General features: G+C 36.8%; 1 protein-coding gene across 18 annotated transcripts in view; it reads right to left on the bottom strand.

The window, feature by feature from the left end:
* The window catches only part of Nek11 (NIMA related kinase 11), a 295994-nt gene that overhangs the window by 166818 nt on the left and 108653 nt on the right, over positions 1–20523 (bottom strand). For 16 of the 18 annotated variants that reach the window (XR_012443113.1, XR_012443114.1, XR_012443115.1 and 13 more), the window contains 5 exons: positions 15049–15198; positions 14859–14937; positions 12447–12532; positions 10283–10402; positions 7697–7790 (listed from right to left, as the gene is read on the bottom strand). Coding sequence is in view for 15 of the 18 variants with exons in the window: in XM_074059130.1 (XP_073915231.1) it covers positions 7697–7790; positions 10283–10402; positions 12447–12532; positions 14859–14937; positions 15049–15198 (529 nt within the window). In the remaining 3 variants the exon portion in view is untranslated. Of the gene's footprint in view, positions 1–4960; positions 5071–7696; positions 7791–10282; positions 10403–12446; positions 12533–14858; positions 14938–15048; positions 15199–20523 lie in introns of all 18 variants that reach the window. The other 2 variants (XM_074059137.1, XM_074059125.1) reach the window with 2 other exon arrangements.

Here is a 20523-nt window from a genome sequence, read left to right as displayed (position 1 = left end):
TGCCCCAGCACTGACGAATGGATTAAGAAAATGTGGTATCTATATACAATGGAATTTTATGCAGCCATGAAGAAGAACAAAATGTTATCATTCGCTGGTAAATGGATGGAATTGGAGAACATCATTCTGAGTCAGGTTAGCCTGGCCCAAAAGACCAAAAATTGTATGTTCTCCCTCATATGTGGACATTAGATCAAGGGCAAACACAACAATGGGATTGGACTTTGAGCACATGATAAAGCAACAGCACACAAGGGAGGTATGAGAATAGGTAAGACACCTAAAAAATTAGTAGCATTTGTTGCCCTTAACGCAGAGAAACTAAAGCAGATACCTTAAAAGCAACTGAGGCCAATAGGAAAAGGGGACCAGAAACTAGAGAAAATATTAGATCAAAAAGAATTAACCTAGAAGGTAACACACACACACACAGGAAATCAATGTGAGTCAATGCCCTGTATAGCTATCCTTATCTCAACCAGCAGAAACCCTTGTTCCTTCCTATTATTGCTTATACTCTCTCTACAACAAAATTAGAAATAAGGGTAAAATAGTTTCTGCTGGGTATTGAGGGGGTGGGGGGGAAAGGGAAGGGGCGGAGTGGGTGGTAAGGGAGGGGTGGGGGCAGGGGGGAGAAATGACCCAGCCTTGTATGCACATATGAATAATAAAAGAAAAGAAGACAAAAAAAATTAAAAAAATAAAATATTGGCAAACCAAATTCAACAGCATATCAAAAAGATTATACACTATGATCAAATTGGTTTTATCCCAGTGATGCAGGGATGGTTCAACATATGCAAATCATTAAATGTAATACAGCAAATTAACAGAAGCAAAGACAAAAACCACTTGATCATCTCAATATATGCGGAAAAAGCTGTCAACAAAATTTAACATACTTTCATGATAAAAGCTCTGATGAAATAGGAGTAGAAGAATGTACCTCAACATAATAAAGGCTATATATGACAAGCCTTTAGCCAATATTATACTAAATAGGGAAAACGGAAATCATTTTGTCCAAAGTTAGGAATGAGACAAGGGTGTCTATTCTCCCTGCTCTTATTCAACATAGTCTTGGCATTCCTAGCCAGAGCAATAAGACAGGAAGAAGAAATAAAATGAATACAAATTAGAAAAGAAGAAATCAAACTATCCCTACTTGCAGATGACATGATCTTATACCTAGAAGACCTGGAAAACTCCATAAAAAAAATCCTCCTAGACATCATAAATGGCTTCAGCAAAGTATCAGGATAGATAATCAGTTTACAAAAATCAGTAGACTTTCTATACACCAACAATGAACAGACTGAGAAAGAATATACAAAAACAATTCTATTTGTAATACCTTCAAAAAATGAATAAAATATCTAGGAATAACCTAACAAAGGATGTGACTGACCTCTACAGGGAAAACTATAAACCAGTGAAGAAAAACTCAAAGAAGACTACAGAAGATGGAAAGATCTCCCATGCTCATGGATTGGTAGAATCAGTATTGTGAAAATGGCTTTATTACCAAAAGCAATCTACATGTTCAATGCAGTCCCCATCAAAATTCCAATGATATTCATCACAGAGAATGAAAAATCAAGCCTAAAGTTCATTTGGAAGCACAGAAAGATTGCAAATAGTCAATGCAACACTGAACCAGAAGAGCAATGCTGAAGGTATCACAATATCTGATTTCAAACTATACTACAGAGCCATAGCAATAAAAACAGCATGGTACAGGCACAAAAACAGATATGAAAACCAGTGCAACAGAATAGAAGACCCAGATGTGAATCCATGCAGCTATATCCACCTGATTTTTGACAAAGGTGCCAAAAACATGTGATAGAGAAAAGATAGCCTCTTCAGCAAATATTGCTGGGAAAACAGGATAACTACCTGCAGAAAACTGAAATTAGATTGATGTCTTTCATCTTGTACAAGTACCAACTCAAAGTGGATTAAAGATCTTAATATCAGACCTGAAACTTTGAAGCTAGTACAGGAAAGAGCAGGGAATACACTGGAATTAATAGGACTAGGCAATGAATACAACTCAATAGAACTCAAATAGCTCAGCAACTAAGAGAAAGGACTGACAAAAGGGACTACATGAAATTAAAAAGCTTCTGCACAACAAAAGAAATGGTCACCAAGTTGAAGAGGCTGCCCACAGAAAGGAGTAAAATCTTTGCTAGCTATACATCTAAAAAATGATTAATAATCAGAATATACAGGGAGCTCAAAAACTAAACTCCCAGAAAATCAATGACCTAGAAGAAACAGGCAAATGAAGTGAACACAGCCTTTTCAAAGGACAAGATCTGAATAGCCAAAAAAGCACATGAACAAATGCTCAATATCCCTGGTGTAAAGAAAATACAAATCAAAACCATGTTAAGATTCCACTTCACTCCTATTAGAATGGCTACCATCAAGAATACAAACAACAAAAAATATTGGTGAGGATGTGGGAAAAAGGAACCCTCATACACTGCTGGTGAGAGTGAATATTAGTAAAACCACTATGGAAAACAGTATGGAGGCTCCTCAAAAAACTAAAAAATAGAACTGCCATATGATCCAGCAATTCCACTCCTAGGGACATACCCGAGGGAATGTAAGTCAGGTTACAATAAAGGCACCTGCACACCCATGTTTATTGCAGCATTATTCACAATAGCTAAGCAATGCAAACAGTCAAGATGCCCACTACTGATGAATGGTTTAAGAAAAAGTGGTATTTGTCTACGGTGGAATTTTATTCTGGGAAAAGAAGAATGAAATTTTGTCATTTGCAGGTAAATGGATGGAAATGGAGAACATCATCTTAAGCAAAGTTAGCCAGGTTCAGAAAGCCAAAGGCCACATGTTTTCTCTCATATGTGGACTATGGACCTCATATAAATACAAGCAATATTATGAAAAATAGGTCACACTGAGGGGAGGTCAAATACAAGAGAGGGAGGGTAAAAGAAGGAAGTTAAAAAGGTGACTATGGTTGATGTACTTCCTATACAAGAATGAATATAGAATTTTTAAATCTGCTGAAATCACCAGAAGGAGACTAAGGTAGAAAGGAGAAAAACAGAGCAGATGAACCAATTTGGGCTATAATACATATATACATGGAAATGCCACAAGGACACTCTCTGTAGAGCTATATTAAGCAAACAAAATGTCATTTTTTTTTCTTTTACAAAATCAGAGAACAGGAGTGCAGAATAGGTCCTGTCTGGGGTGTTGGTACCAGTGGGAGGGAAGAGGAGGTGAAGAAAGGGTATAGAAGGGTGAATATGGTACGAATACTGTGTACACATCTGTATAAATTGAAAACTGAGACCTGTTTAAACTATTCCAGGAATGGGAGGAGGAGGAATAAAGGAGACTGATGGAGGGGCTGAATTCAAGCATGACATATTTGATATATTGTAAGAACTTTTGCAAATGCCACAATGTACCCAAAGCACAACAATAAAGAAAAATCTAAGAAAAAATTAAAATAAAACAAGAAAATAACAAAAAAAGAAAAGCCTTGAACCATGAATTTTACCAAACATTTAAACTGTTCCCCCCCAAAAATGTGGTGACTTGAATCAGTTCCAAGTTCTCTTCAAGCTTTAAAAGTCCTGTGAGTCTATGAATTTCCTAAAAGAAAAAGTAAGAGATGATGGAAAAATGCACACTTCAAAAAAATAAAAGGTAAACTTCCCAAATACATCAGCACGTATTTTAGTAAATCATTTTCTTTTTTTTTTCTTCTTCCAGTTTTGTGTTTTCTCAACCTAGGCCTAATGCTGAATTGACCTATTTTCCTTAATAAATAGTTTTCAGGGGAAACTTCTTAAGAAGGAAATTAAATGGAAAGTCTAAACTAATCCTAAATGAATAAGTAAGATGAAGCCATGCCATACTGCAATGAGGCCTTTGTGAAAATATGGTCAGAAAATATCTCTGAGACGACCATTTTCTGTCCTATATAATAATTATTTCAGGAGGCACAACTGGTTCCAGATTTCAAAGGATCACTGATGGCACACAAGAACAAAGAAATGACATGAAATGTGTCTTTACGTGTACTTCAGAAGATATTTGAAAAAGAAAAGCACTTGGACTCAATTGGCTTTGATTTGCTGAGGTTCTCTTTGAAGACAGCAGAAAGAAAAGTTGTAATTGCTTCTCTTAGAGAGAGAGAAAGAGAGGAGGATTTGGTCTGATCCTTGCTCCCTGCTACCACTTCATGTATGGAGAAGACATGGTCTGTTACACACTTTTCCCAGAAACCCAGTTTCACCACCAGCACAACTGTGTATAGCACAAGATAAAAGACAGATAAGGCTTGTCTTGTACATTACAGCTTAAGCTAACATACTTTAAAGAAATGGTTTCTAATACAATTCCACATTCACCAGTGCTTCAAGATTTCAAAGCCCAAATTCAGCCAAGGAGAAAATGCCTGCTAAAATAGAAGACTGAAGAACAAAGCAAGTCAATCCCATTAATGCTTTGAAGACTTTTTATAACATACCGAGCCCCTTTTCTCCCCTAACTCTGACTCCCTCCTACAACCAATTCTGAAATATATAGGGGTTTGCTTCAGTCAGGCAAGAGAGAAAGAAGGAATTGAGAAGACAGCCCAAAGGAGATTAGGAAGAAATTAAATCATACATATGTGTAGAGAAAGAGAAAGAGAAAGAGAAAGGAAAGGCCCTCAAGGATGGGCACATTTCCTCTTCCTCCCCCTCCTTTATCACACTTTTCTCCAGCCCTTTGCACCTGATTAAATCCAGTTTCTTTCTTATGTTTTGTTTCATCTTTTTCAGCTCAACAATGCCTTTCCCTAGGTGTTTAAAACCGTCAGGCCCTCCACACAGTGTTTGGCCTCCAGTTTCCTTCCTCCTTTGTTCTGTGAATATCATTAAATTCATCTGACTCTTGTGCCTGTGAGTATGATTAGATTTGCTCTTCCCTGCCTGGCTGCCTCTCTTCATCCTCCTCCTGGGGTGAACAAGAAAGTCTTCTCTCAGGTGGCGCCTCTTTTCCTTCTGTTCCCATTAAATGTTTTCTTTCCTGAAAAGAATAGAAGGAGGTCTGTTCATTGGTGGCTTTTCCAGGTCTTCTTTCACTGAGAGGTGAACTGCTGCTTTCAGGAACCCCAATTTTTGCCCATGATTAATCAGAAAATAGTCCTGGGAATCAAACTCAGCAGGGAGCTTGTTAGAAATGCAGCATCCCAGGTCCCACCCACCTCAGACCAAATGAGTCAAAACCTGAATTTTTAACAAGACACATAGGTGACTTGGGTGTGCTTTGAAGTTTGAGAAGTGTTGCTATAAGCCATAAAAATGTGGAGCACAGCCAATTGACTATGGACCTGAGAGGTCAGAACATTTTCCTGAAGAATGAGAGACATTTGAAAAAGAGCAGGTGGATCACTAATAGTCCAGAGGGCAATGGCTGGTGCAGTAGCACTAAAGGGAGCAGGGTACCTGGGAGTGCTAGGCTACTTTGTAGGCCTGAGCCTGATGAGAGAGGGTGCCATCTTCAAGCACAGCAGATTCAAGAGCTTTGCACCTGGAGCTCCCATCAGTACATAAACTTGGAAACATGCTTCTGGAAAGCTCAGGACCAGAGACCGTGGCAATGTACCTTGAATCACTCAAGAATGAACCAAGGTCTCTGTGGATCTGCTCCCTTGCTATCTGAGTTCCGTGCTGATAGAAAGTCACTGGAAAGTTATGGGTTGGGAATTTCATAGGATCTTCATGAAATCTTCTCTTTCTTCATCTGAGTTGGGCCAAGATCCGGATGTTTTCTCTGCCTCCCATGTTCTGTAGGATAATAAATGGACAACAAAACCTCCTCCGATTCTGCTTGCCATATGGTCTCTTTAGTATTTTAAGATCCCCTCCCCCGCAAAAGGACCCTAGTTTACAGGTGGAAAGGGAGGAAAGGACTTTATACAGTGTAATTGTAACACTGATAATAATTATATCAGACACAAAAATTACCTTGAAGTATCAAAGAAAAAAAGCAAAATTGCTAAGTAAATTATCAGATGTTCATGTAAGATCATACTTAAAGCTATGTTTTTATTTGCCATATGGTAACTTATAAAATGAAGAAAGGGAGGGGGCATGGTAGTACACACCTGCAATCCCAGCACTGGAGAAGCTGAGGCAGGAGGATCTAAAGTTCAAGATCAGCCTGGGCTATAAAGCAAGGCCCTGTCAGAAAGGAGGGAAGAGAGGGAGGGAGGAAGGGAGAGAGGCAGGGAAAGGAAAGAAGGAAGTAAGGGGGTAAGGAAGGAAGAAGGGAAGGAAGGAAGTCATTTATAGTTTGTAAAACAAAAAATTACCATGTCTCAACTTCTAATCTTAGGGGAAATCTCTTCAAATAAAGGGTCCTTGAGCATTCCAGAATAAAAGCATTCTAGGTTCTATCACTGATTGAACATATAGTTTGTACACATAAACAAACACAGAATCCTCATTATCTTTTTGGTTTCCTTGTTGGGATAGCTGGGAATGAGGTCTCAGTTTCATGAGGATAAAGCAGACAGATTCTGGGATAAGACCCACTTCCCAGGTTATTCTTACAGGGACAAAGAAGAGCCTGGGGAGCTAAAAGAAAGGCACTCAGTTTTTGGAGGGTTTCAGTTCATCCATGCAGTGGTGGCATCGAGTCCCTACTCCAAATGGGGATCTGACCCTGCTGCCACCCCCATGGCATCCTTTCAACCAGCAGTTTCTCCACTCACTGGTTCCCACGAGCAGGAGAGACCTCATCTCCCAAGTTTCTAGGGCATACAAAATAAAGCATACTAGCATACAAAAAAAAAAGTGTGCCTATGCCCTGCCAGGCTGAGACTAAGTTCTACTGAGGGTTCCTGCATTGCCCAGGGTTTGGAGCCTGCTGATGACTAAGCTAAAGCAGAAATAGCACCGTCAGGGGACTGTCCCACAGTCACAAGGGAAAGACTATCTCAGAGGCAGAGATCTCCACTAAATGAACAACCAGAAATGTCTTCACCCCACATTGCTTTTATCAGAAGAGCTATGAGGTTGGTATTGATGTTGACTGTCCAAACTGGACCTCATAAAGGCTAAATATCAGAGCCTATCCCAAAGCCTAGACAGGTATTTTCAACCATGAGGGAAAGTTGTACTTGCTAAGCAGAGATTTCAAATACAGAGGACATGAAATCCATTTCATGTGGTAGTTCTTAAAAGTTTTATGAAGTTATTAGCTCGATGCATGAGGATGTGCATGGGAGACAGAAAATAAAAGTGAAAAGAATAAAAATAAGGCAGAAAGGGATCAATGGAATAAAGAGACAAAACATCCACAGCACAAGTGGAATTAAAAAGTAGATGTGCACACATTTGTTCTGCTGATTGATCATTTTAACCCATGAACTACACATGCAATGCCAATTCAGTTGTCAGGTACACAAGAACCACTCAATATCTGATGGAAGAGTCAATTGTTCCACCTCTAGGTACAAGCTGCTTTGAACAACTGCCATCACCAATTGCTGGTCTACATTCTAGAACCCTCCTTGGAAGAGGACAAAGTGGGTCTGGGTGCCTCTGTTTTCTACCATGTCCATTTTTCTATACAACCTTCCCCATGAATCTGAAGAATTGGAAGCAAAGAAAGGTTTATGCAAAGTTTAAAATAAGAGGGTACTTACATGGAGTACATCCATACTCAGCTGTTGAAAGTTCTGGGATCTCAATTCTTGCATCCGTTTGTTATTTTCTTCATACTTTTGTTCCACAATCTTTCTGCAAATTTAAAGTGAAAAATAACTGCAACTTATCTATATTATACAGATGAGTGAGAGACCCTTGTTTTAGCAGGCAGATGGTGGTGTTGGGAAGCCAGGCCATCAGGTCTCCTCCTCATGGATCAGTGTGCAATGCAGTACCCAGCTGATTCTCTTTTAAGCACACAGGAGGATGTTCAAGCTCCTTCTTCATACTTAGAAACCCTCAAGAGTATCAAGAGAGCACAGTACTAACCCCTGGGAATCCTGAATGTGATAATGAGGGTTACTGTCCAATGCCTAGCACATACTAAGAACTCAAAACTACTTTCAGAATGAAAAAACTCATACACAGGGAAAACAGAACCACGTATCAAATATTTTATGGGAAAGCACATGGGAGTTACAATGGAGGGAATTTTTCTGTAGATATATTTTCTTTGTTTCCTCTGCTATAGGAGAGTTGAGTTTAATAGATCTGCAACAAAATGGAAGATTAAGTAAATTATTACGATTAGTTAGGTGTTAATTTAAATATTTTGACAAGTCACTGGACATACATCTAGTCAAATTCTCGTGTCTATAAAACAGATATCTTACAACCCTTTGACAATAAAGCCATTTTCCAGCTAAAACATATGATCCCTCTTGAATCCTAGTAATTATCAAAATTCTAATGTAATACATTCATAAAATCAAAACAAGATTTTATGTAGAAACAACTGCCTGTAAATACAAAATATTAGTGTAGCAGGTGGAAGATTTATGACTTACTTTTGTCTACAAAAATAGTTTTGATTTGAATAATAACTTATGCATATAAATTATTAAATATTCCCTTTTAATCTATTCCTATCAGATTTAATTTTCCTTTTACCCTTAACCAATGACACGAATCATGGTACCTTAAAGATATTAACACTTTTGTAAGTGCTAGAAACAGAGTTAGGGCTATTAGTTGATGCAGTGGTTCAGCAGTTTATGTGAATATATTTTCTCAGTAAAACTCACACTCAATATTACAGTATTTACAGAAACAAACCTCTATTGGTTTCCGAGATCAGATAGTGTATATTTACCATTCCAGCTGAACATTTAGGATAACACATTAATAGTTTAAAATTGTCCATGATGGGAATATTTATACCACAGATATCAGCAAACAAATCAGCTACCTCCAAACCCAGAGATGCTTATTAAACATTTATCAACATGGCACTGCCCATGACGCACCATACAGCATGGTGTTTTTTATATGCATGCCTTGTGAAGTGATTAGAGCAAGTAGTTAACATAGCCATCACTGCATATTCTTACTATTTTTTTGTGGTGAGAACATTCAAGGTCTACTTTCTTAGCAATTTCAAATAAACGATGCCTTGTTTTTCGTCACTATGTACTCCAGAACTCTAGGGCATATTCCTCCTGTCTAACTGAAACTTTGTACCTTTAGTCTAGCATCTCATCTGTGCTCCCATCCCTGGTAACCACCACTCTGCTCTCCAATTCCAGGAGTTCCATATTTACATTCCACATGTGAATGAGATCATGCAGCCTTATCTTTCAATGCCTGGTTTACTTCACTTAAGTGTCCTCCATGTTCATCTATATTGCTGCAAATGAAGGGATTTTCTTCTTTTTAAGACTAAATAGAATTCCAGAGTGTGTGTGTGGGGGGGTGTATCTCACATCTTCTTTGATGGATGCTTATATTTTGCTACTGTAAATAATGCTACAATGAACATGGTTGCGCATCTACCTCTTCAACATGCTGATATCAGTTCCTTTGGATGTAAGCCCAGAAAGTATGACTTCCAAGTCATATGAAGGTCTAGTTTCAATTTTTTTTGAGCAAACTCTATACTGTTTTCCATAATGGCTTCACCAATTTACATTTCCAGCAGCAGTGTACAAGTATTCCCTTTTCTCCATACCCTGGCCAATGCTTGAAATTACAGTTTTTCATATAAAAACTACTTACTAGTGGAATCCTCCACCTGCAGCATTGCCCTGAGCATACAGTTTTCCAAGGGTTTCATTGACAGAACAGAGCTGTGTCCACTTGACCTCCTTCTGAAAGCTAACAATTTCCTGCCAGCAAATTCTCCCCTCCCTACAGATCTCTAGGTTGCCTGGTAGAGGGGATAGCAAGCACCTGGGAAATGACAATGAAATAAGGAAGCTGTCTTTTCAGTTTCTTATTAGGTTACATACAGAAGGTGCAGCAACAAAGGGGTTCCATTTAGAGACTGACCCTGTTTTCATCACTAATAATTTCGTGAATTTTCAGTCTTTCCCTTTACACAAGACTGAAAGCCTGATATAAATAGTACCTGACAACCAATCTATGGCTCGGTAATCATCCCTTGAGTGAAGGAGTGAATGAATAAACAAACATATAATCCTATGCATTTGGTTTCTTGTTTGGGTTTTTGCTTTTCTTCCTTGAATTCCTTGAAAGCCCTGTGAAATAGTGCACGCCATGAGGTGCCCAATGGAAAGGAGGCTTACTTCAGCTTCTGGGCTTTCTCATCAGCCTCCTGGAGCTTCCTCAGCCGCATTCTCTCTCTTGGCGTCATTTTCTGCACTTCAGACAGTGCCTGCAGAGTCTGCAGGTGGATCTTTTTTTGCCTATAAATAACAAAGATTCCCCATATGCAACCCATCCAAAACATGCTCAGAAAAATTAGACAAATATTTTACAGAGTATCATTACACTGCTGAGACAGCAATAGCATCTTGGGACGGGCCAGGCAAAAACTAATAAACTCTGGGTAGGTAACGAGCCAACCAGGACTGTAGTTAATCAGCAATAGTTTGTTTCAAATTATATTTTTGTTTAAAAGCAAATTATGTACTTTCCAAACTCCTGCTCATTTCATTGCCAATGACTGGTTTTCCATAATATAAGGCAAATTAGGATCTTGGCTATTAGAAAGTAAATGGACCAGCAAGTGATTCAACCATGAGGATAAGGACAGATACAATCTTTGGATAGGCAGAGTACTATCCAAAATGAGTGCTCCCACTACTCATTAGCTCTGTGACCTTGGCCAAGAAAGTGAACCTCAGTTTTCTCATCTATAAAGAATGGCCATGGTATAAAGTAATGCATGCACAATGTCTAATACATTAAAAATTATTCCAAATGGTAGTATTTCCACAACTAAATCTCACTGAATGTCTACTATTTTAACCTTACTACAATAAATATTTTATGGCAGCATGGTATAGCAGTTAATCATGAGGTTAATAATACTTTCTGAGTTCAAATCCTAGCTCTCAGGTTATATGTCCTTGGACGAGTTAATTAAACTCTCCACAATTATAAAAAATTATAGTACCTACTTCATTGGGGTGCTCTGCATTTAAATGAGTTAATTCATGAAAAATGATTGGAACAGAGCCAAGTACATGGTCATTAATCCCCCAAATTAGGCAGCATTATTACATAAGAACCTCTTTTTCAGTTAAGGAAACATGTTCACCCTGACCAAGTATTAAAAGGTGTGTCACAACACTTTCAATGACAATTGCTTCTGTTAGGGCCCAATATTGCACAATGCCTTTTGTACTCAACTCTTTCCTTAAACATTTATGAGAAAAACTGTCACAGTCAGCTCTCATATCTCTGGAACATCATCCAAACCAAATCTTCTAAGAGGTGCACAAATTTTCAGGAATAGATATATCTCATATTTTGTAAGACTAAACAGATCTCCTTACAACATAGCCACAGATCTTGAAAATAAGAATGACTAATTGAAACCAATATTTCTTAATGTGAAATACCCACAAACAACTGGATTCTAGCACACTATTAAGTATACATAGTGTCAGACAAACTGTTTCACAATCAAAATGAAAAATGATAACTAAAATTAGTTCAATACTTTTTAAAGATATCCTCTACTGTCACAGCTCTAGTTTCTAAAACAACCAACCTTTCTTAAAAAAATCACCCAAGTAAACAAGAAAAAAGTAGCACAAGAAAACAAGGCTATTAGGAGCATGTCCACAAATTTACTCCCATAGGACATAATGAACTTGAATTGCAGATCATACATTATGATCTTTGATATTTCTGATGGACCAGTTTCCTTGGTTTGAATGTGAGGGTGGAAACAAGCACGGGGAAGCCAGGAAACCATGGAGCTGGGTGTTAGAGGAGTCTATGAGGCTATTAGGCCTTGAACACCAGTCTATCAAGTGTCCCTGTTGTCGCTCCACTGCCTTGCCCATCTCTAGGGAGGGACTGCTATTGTCTTTGCTCATTTTCAATGTCCCAGGACCTCACAACATTCTCCTTCCATAGATACTCTGGCCAGTTAAACAAATGACATATGAAAGCCATTTGTGCTTATGATGGAAGGCTCATTAGCACAAGTACTACTAAGTGTTTGAGATATTCATTTCTCTATACACTTACAAGGCAACTGCAGAGCTGCCCTGCAGATCTATAAGCTGTGCAGTGGTTTAAACTTTTATGATTTCAATTTGCTACCACCTGGGGCAAACGACTTTGGAACGCCACATTACTGAAGCTTAATCTTGGCAAGAATTAAGTGAATCCTACAATGCTGCATGCAGTCAGCTTAGGTCTAATAGGTATTTTTAAGACTGATGCACTAACATTTACACTGGATGGACTTAAAAAAAAAAAGCAGTTACTTACATGGCATTAACTATATGAGCAGCCTCCTTTTGATAATTCAAATTCTTGTCTTCTAGAGTCATTTCTGAATATCTACACATCAGGTGCTGAAAAGAATAACAACCCTGTCAAACCTGAAAGGTCCCTCTTTAGCAGTGGATGGGCATAAAACTACTGAGTGCTCTTTCTGCTTTGGAGTGTTACTGGCCATGGCTGGGAGCTTGCAAACAAACTCGCAGATAACTTTTTCTCTCTTTAAAGGGTTACATCAAATGACTTGCCAAAATTACATGGTAAAATTACACTGACAGACACTTTTCTCACCCCACTGCTTTGCATACCTCTGGGGAGGGACTGCTATTGTCTTCTGACAAGAAGATTAAATAGAGATTAAATAGAGCTCCTTCAGCAAAATTATAGCTTTAGTCTTTAAAATCAGTGTCCCTCAGAGTTGTGCACGGTTGTACATCACTGTTCTGAAGTTAGCTAGTATTCTGGGCTCTTGCAAGTTACATCTCCAAGAACACACAGATTTTTCCCACCTTTCAGCCTGTAATGGACAATGTCAACAGTCCCTTGGACCAGGTACAAAATCTAAGGGGACAACAAAAAACTCAGTAGCCAACATAAGTAATACCTGAACCTAGTATAATTTTTAAAAACTCAAAATTAATGCCAAAAAGCCATGAAAAAAGGGGCTTGGCATGGTGGTTAATGACTGTCATTCCAATTACTCAGGAAATAGAAGTAGGAGGATCATAATCCAAGGCTGGCCCAAACAAAATTGCTAGACCCTATCTGAAAAACAAACTAAAAGCAAAACTACTTGGGCATGGCTCAAGTGGCAGAGCACTTGAGTGTGAGGTCCTGAGTTCAACTCCCAGTACTGCCAAAAAAAAAAAAAAATCCATGAAGAATCAAAAGTTTAAATAAAGACAGGGTCCAATCAAGAACTTCCACAATTCTTGTTTACTTGCTTTGTCCTAATCCTGGTCCTGTTGGAGCCTATTTTTAAATTTTTGATGTTTCGTTACCGGGGATTATCAACATTAATTTGGATATTTAAAATAATATTGATTATAAGTTTTTGATGTCCCCTTAAATTTTTCAGAAGACCAAGTGCCTCACTTGCCTCATACCCTTGGGACCTTGTTTTTTTTTTTTTTTTTTTTTCTACATTCACAGTTCACTCTTTCGTTTGTTTTGTTTTGTGCATTCAGAGCCTTTTCAGACCTTCGGTGTGTTTCTGATCACAACAGCTAGCACCTATGTCCCTTTCTCAGAGGACAAACCTTAGGCTGCTGGAGCCTGCTGTGCTTGCACATAGGGAAAACTAGAAGTCAAGGGAGACTTAAGGCTGCCTCTCCATCCCATCTTGCTTTCCCCATGCCCTCCTCGGCTTCCCCTGGGAGCATGTGCCTATACAGCACCTTCCCCTCCAGGTAACCTGGCCTAACTCAGGGCCTTGTACCACCCATTCCTTGGGATTCCAACACTGTTTCTTAGGTCCTTTACGTAGGCTCAATGACATTGAAATGGAACCTGGTCTTTCTTTGACCTCCCTTTCCTTACTTTTACAGTTTCCTCTTTACTTTCATCCCAGTGTTTTTGATTTTTTTCTCTTTTATACCTACTTTTTCCTGGCTATTGGGTTATCTCACTAGCAGTCAAACTTCAAAAGAACAGGAATTGGGCCTGTCCCATGCTGTCCTTTTGGCTTCCCCAGGGCCAGCACAGTGCCTGGCACTAATGAAGGAGAACACAGCAGCAGCATCCTTGCTTCCTTTGCACTCAGAAGTTGGCTACTGATGAAAAGGCAGCTTGTTTTAGAAAGTAGCTGACTGCCTTGTGGTTCCTATTAAAGCTATTCATAAAATCAGAAATTCACCTGAGGAACTAGAATAGCAAAAGCCTGAGAAGATGTGAAAAGAAAGAAAACAAGCCCTCTGTAGAGAGGAGTATTTTCTTCCTTCTTACCACCTGAGGCAGATCTTCTATGTTAAAAACTTTTATCCAAAGGAACATAAAAGTAAGTTCACCTAATCAATAACAAGTTTTATTGAACTATATAATAAAGGAGGGAAAAATGCTAAATGAAGACCCCAGGTCTTAGAATTGCTATTGGTACATTCTTGAGCTAGCAAGGATGTATTTCTAAAGTGTTGAGGTAAGCTCTATCAACCATAAGGGTACACACTGGGTTGAGGCAGAAAGTCAGAGCCCTAACTTCCCATTTCCTTCCAGTGGCGCCAGGGAACCAGAGTTCTTATATTCTCTTTTGCAGAGATTGTACTAAGGTTTCTCTCAGCTTCGTTTAATTCTGCCCCTTCTTTCTGATGGATTCTCCATACATCTCACTCCCACAGCATAGCCTCAAGTCACACACTGTATACATAAATACCTTTGTTCCAGGATCACTCTCATTTTAAATACCTGTAGTTGTTTGTCAATGTAAGGGATTTTTAATATTTCTATAGCAGATGGTCTCAATGAAGGGTTCTTGTTCAACATGCTGTAATGTTCAAAGAGAAAATTATTTTCCAAATGAAGTAAAACATAAATTATTTTAAATGCAATAACATAATTTAAAATTGTTTCTGTGGCGACAGATTTAGTACCTTACCTTTTCATGATAGTGTTTAATTCTCTTGAATATCTCACAGGAAGTGAAGGTGTGTCACCTTCGACAATTTTTAAAACAATGGACAAGAAATTGGAGCCAGTGAATGCCTGCTTCATGCAACACATCTCATACAGCACGCATGCCAGTGACCTGCAGACAAAAGTCAAATAATGCCCTATTTTATATGTGTACAAAATCTCAGAGGTAATGGGGCACTGACAAGGCACTAGTACACATTTCAGTTGTTTGTTTAAAAACTGCAGTTTCATATTCTTCTTGTCCATTTAAATACATGTTTACCAACACACACACACACACACACACACACATGACCGTTTTTTCCAAAGGAGAATAAAGAAACCAATAGTCAGCAAGATGTCTATACATAGTAAGGACTCTAAATATTTGATCAATGTAGTAAGAAAATTTTTTATTATCCTCTGTGAGGGGAAAAGAAAATGAAGCTAAATATTGTCTTTCTAAGGCTGTTTTGGTAATGTTATATATGCAAAATAAAATTTTAATTTATTAGTCTAACCTTCCCTCTACTGTGTATCCATGCATTTTGAAAAGGAAACTGGCATTATTTATCTAGTTTTCTGAATATAATCCATTTACAAGTAGGGTGAGAGAGAAGCTACTTGCAGCTCGCATTAAAATGTATAATTCTCCCTTAGGGAATATGCAACAGAAGACTAAAATTCTAGATCAATTTTTTAATCCAATTTGCATGGATTAGCCATGCAAATCAGTAACCTCTAAGCCAGCAGAAAAGTCTTTTTAATAGTTATACATCATAAACAAAGCTAAGGAGTAAATTCCTCCCTGAATTTAGTTTTAAAAAATAACTGTACTCCTAAATCATGGACTATTTTTATCATATTGGCATTATGAATTATGTAACCAGCCAGGTTTTTTATTCTTGCTAATTGTTTAAAAGATTAGAAATAAATTTACAATGTGATATTTTATGTAACTTTTAACACTGTATTTAACACAAGGAAGGGTATATGTAAATATAAACACCATAATTTATTTTGTGGTTGCTCATGAAAAGGCACATATATGAGGGAATTCTAGATAAATACTTGTGTAAAGTGGCTGGTACTTTACATTTTACAGAGCACTTTCATATATATGAAACTCAAAGTTTCTCAGTGAAATACAGCTAATATTATATATTCTGCATTTTATCCATAAGGAAATTGCCTCAGAGGTAGGAGGTGGAGGATATGGCTGTTGAATTAAGGCATTTTTCTTTCCAAATCCCACATCATTTCAAATTAGAAAGAAGCGTGTTAAAGGAAAAATCACATAACATCAACTAGAACACCAAGGTCAATGTAAACATTATAAATTACAAAAATTATCTGAAGCTCAATATAGTTTGCCTCCATCTTTTAAGACTACGAAACAGTATCTGATATGGTAAAACATACTTAGATTTTTATATCCAGAAAAAATTCCTTCAAATAAGTATAAAGTAATGACATTTTTAAACAAACAAAAGCAGATAGTTCATTGCCAGAGAAAAGCATACATAGACAAAAAATCCTCAAAGGGAGTTCATCTAGTAAATAAAAAATGACCCCAAACAGAAACAAGGAGTGCAAGAAGAAATAAAGAATATCAAAAAGCTTATTTTATGAGTATGTATAAATGGATATTTACTCAATGAAATAATATTGACATTATCTTGTGGGATTTAAAATGTACAAAATAAAAGTTTATGACAAAAAAATGCAAAAGACAGAGTAAGGTCCCTGCATTACTAAAAAAGTGGTTGTAGTTATAATTTTTACTCAACAGTAGTAAGTTCAGAGTACATGTTACATTCCCTAGAGTTATCATCAAAAGAATAGTAAAATAATGTATAACTTGTCTATAACAAGTTACTAGAGGGAAAAAATTGAATTACAAAAATTTGAAACAAAAGGAAGAAGGAGAGAAAATGAACACAAAAGAAGTAGGACATATTTTTATATGGGGAGCTCAAAAAACTAAATTCCCAAAAAACTAATGACCCAATGAAGAAAAGGGCAAATGAGTCACACAGAGCTTTTACAAAGGCAGAAGTCCAAATGAACAAAAAACACATGAAGAAATGCTCAACATTCCTGGCCATAAAGGAAATGCAAATCAAAAACACATTAAGATTCCACCTCACTCCTGTTAGAATGGCTATCATCAAGAAAACAAACAACAACAAATGTTGGCAAGGAAAAGGAACCCTCATACACTGTTGGTGGAAATGTAAATTGTTACAATCACTATAGAAAACACAATATGGAGGCTCCTCAGAAAACTAAAAAAGAACACCATATGATCGAGCAATACCACTCCTAGGGATATACCCAAAAAAAAAAAAATGTAAGTCAGGTTACAATAAAGACACTTGCACACCCATGTTTGCAGCATTATTCACAATAGCTAAGCTATGGAAACAGTCAAGATGTCTACTACTGATGATAGATTAAGAAAATGTGATATATATACACAATGGAGTTTTATTCAGCCATCAGAAAGAATGAAATCATGCGGTTTGAAGGTAAATGGATAGAATTTGAGGACATCATGTTAAGTGAAATAGGCCAGGCCCAGAAAGACAAAAAGGATGCATGACTTCTCTCACATGTGAGACAGACACAATGCAAATACAAGCAATATTATGAAAAACAAGTTATACTAAGGGGACGCTGCATTCAAGAGAGGGAGGGCAAAAGAAGGAAGTTAAGAAGGTGAATATGGTTGATGTACTTTCTATGTAAGAATGAATATAGAATTTTTAAACCTGTTGAAATCACCATACGAAGGCAACTAAGGTTGAAAGGAGAAAAAATAGATGAGATGAATCAATTTGGGTTATATTACATATGCACATGGAAATGTTACAATGAAACTCCCTATATAGCTATCCCAAACAAACAAAAATTTTTTTTTTTTTTTTGAAAAGCAGAGAACAGGAGGGGAAAACAAGCCCTGTCTGGACCTGTGGGAGGGGAGAGGATATAAGGAAAGTCTGAAGGAGAATGAATGTACTGGAAATATTATGTACTCATGAATAAAAATGGAACTATTTTTGAAACTATTCCAGGAATGTGGGGAAAGGGAGATAAAAGAAAATGATGGAAGGGGTGAATGTAACTATGATACACTGTAAGAACTTTCATAAATATCACAATGTACCCCCAATCCAACGATAATATGATAATAAGAAAATGAAATAAAATAAAATTAAACAAAACTGGGAAGGGGGAAAACTGAAGTGGGACATTTTGGAATTATATTGATATTAATGGTATCTTTATGAAGTAATTATTTAAGATATATATATATTATATATGCATATGTATAACTAAAAAGTCAAAACTAAAGTGATTCTCAAAAAAAGACATATTTTTAAAGATATTATAAATGAATTAAAATAACAAGCTGACAAATAAAAATATAAATATAATTATATTAAATGTAAAGGTATAACAGTCCAATTTAAAAGACTAAGATTATCAAACTGGATTTTTAAGAAACATATGCTGCTCATAAAACAAACTTTAAATATAAGCACACAAGAACATTGAAAAAGTCACACCATGCGAACACTTACTAAAATATTGCTAGTATGGTTATATGAGTAGCAGACAAAGTAGACTTTAAGGCAAGAATACTACTAAGATGATGGACTGATAAAGAAATTAGACCCTCAGGAACATATAGCAATTCTAAATTTGTATACACTCAATAACGATGTGTGCGTGTGTGTGTGTGTGTAAGTGTGTAGAGAGGAAACAAATTCTCAATCATGGTGATTCATAATCACATCTCTTTCAATAGCTGACAGAACAAGCAGACATAAAAATTAATAAGGAAAGAGAAAATACATACACCACAATTGCCAACATTGACAAATTAGCATAGAAGCACCAAACAATGACAAAATTAAAAATCCTACAAAGGACACCTGGAATACTTACCAAAACTGACTGCACATGGGTTCATAAAACACGCTTCAACGGATATCAAGGATCAAAATCTTGAGAGCATATCCTCTGACCACAGAGAAAGTGAGGTAGACATGAATAACAGAGAAATAGCAAGAGGGGAGGTGGGAAACCTAGCCTCCAACTGCTTGGAAACTAAGGGACCCACATCTAAATAATCCTTAGGTTAAACAGAAATCACAATAAAATTAGAAGATATTTAAACTGAATGCTAATGAAAGTACAAAAAAGCTACACACTGGAGGCAGATAAGGTAAACAAAGCAAAACTGAAAGCATTAAATGCAGATATTGCAAAGAGAAAAAGGCTTCAATCTATGTTCTAAATCAACTTCTCAATTTAAAAAAAGAATAGCAAATGACACCCAAGGAATGTAATTTTTAAAAAGACAAGAAATTAATAAAATCAAAGCAGACTATGAAAATAATCAGTAAAGAACTAAAAATTCAATAGACCTCTAGTAAGAGCGATAAAGAAAACAAACAAAGCCCCCAGATTAATAGTAGGAGGGCTGGCAGAGTGATTTAAGTGTTAGGGTGCCTGCCTAGCAAGTGTGAGGTCCTGAGTTCAAATCCCAACACCAACAGAAAAAAAAAGCCAACACTAGGAATGGAAAAAGGTGCTATGGACCCCACAGGTCATGATTTAGAAAGTACTATTGATGCCATTGCAAATATATTTTCCTTTAATAAATTTTATAATTTGGGTTAAATGAAATTTACCAACTGACACAAGAAGCAACATGAGACATGCAATTATTTAAAATAACAAAATTAAAATGTTTTCTACAAGGAAAATTCTAGGACCAGGACTTTGCTAGCAAATTCTTCCAAACATTGAACAAATAAATTATACCAGTCTTATCCAATCTTTTATTATATAAAACCAACAAAATATTGATGGTAAAAATACAATAAATATTGTACAGGAAAGGAAAATTATGGGTGTTTTTTCCATGAATGTAGATTCAAAGACCCCCAAAACACACATAATATTAGCAAATAAAATATGATGGTATATTAAAAAGATACTGCCATGATGACCAAATGGACTTCATTTCAGGGTTAATTTAACATTTGGAAATCAATTACACTCTTCATTATAGGAAAAAAGAGATACGGTATCATAATCTCCATGTGGAAAACAGCACTGCATAATTGTGGAAATTGTGTTTTTAAAAAGAAGACAATCAGTTGATTTGTTCCACTTTACCCTTAAAACATATATTATTTTCCAACTGTTATGTCCCAGGTGTTGTACTTCCAATTTCAGAACCAAGATGTCAACATGAAGTAGGCTGCTGTTGAAGTACAGGTATATTACAAATTACCTTATTTGTATTATATTTTTACATGTTATTATCTTTCCTAGAAAATAAAGTCTCTTCTACTCCTGTTGCAAAGCAGAAATGAATTTAAAAAGTACAGCAATGTTTTAATCTGGCAAATGTACCCTTAACTTACTCTGTATTACTTAT

Source organism: Castor canadensis, chromosome 17, assembly GCF_047511655.1.
Source record: "Castor canadensis chromosome 17, mCasCan1.hap1v2, whole genome shotgun sequence".
Taxonomy (NCBI): Eukaryota; Metazoa; Chordata; class Mammalia; order Rodentia; family Castoridae; genus Castor; species Castor canadensis.
The sequence above is the reverse complement of the archived record's forward strand: the minus strand, read 5'-3'. Positions and strand labels throughout refer to the sequence as shown.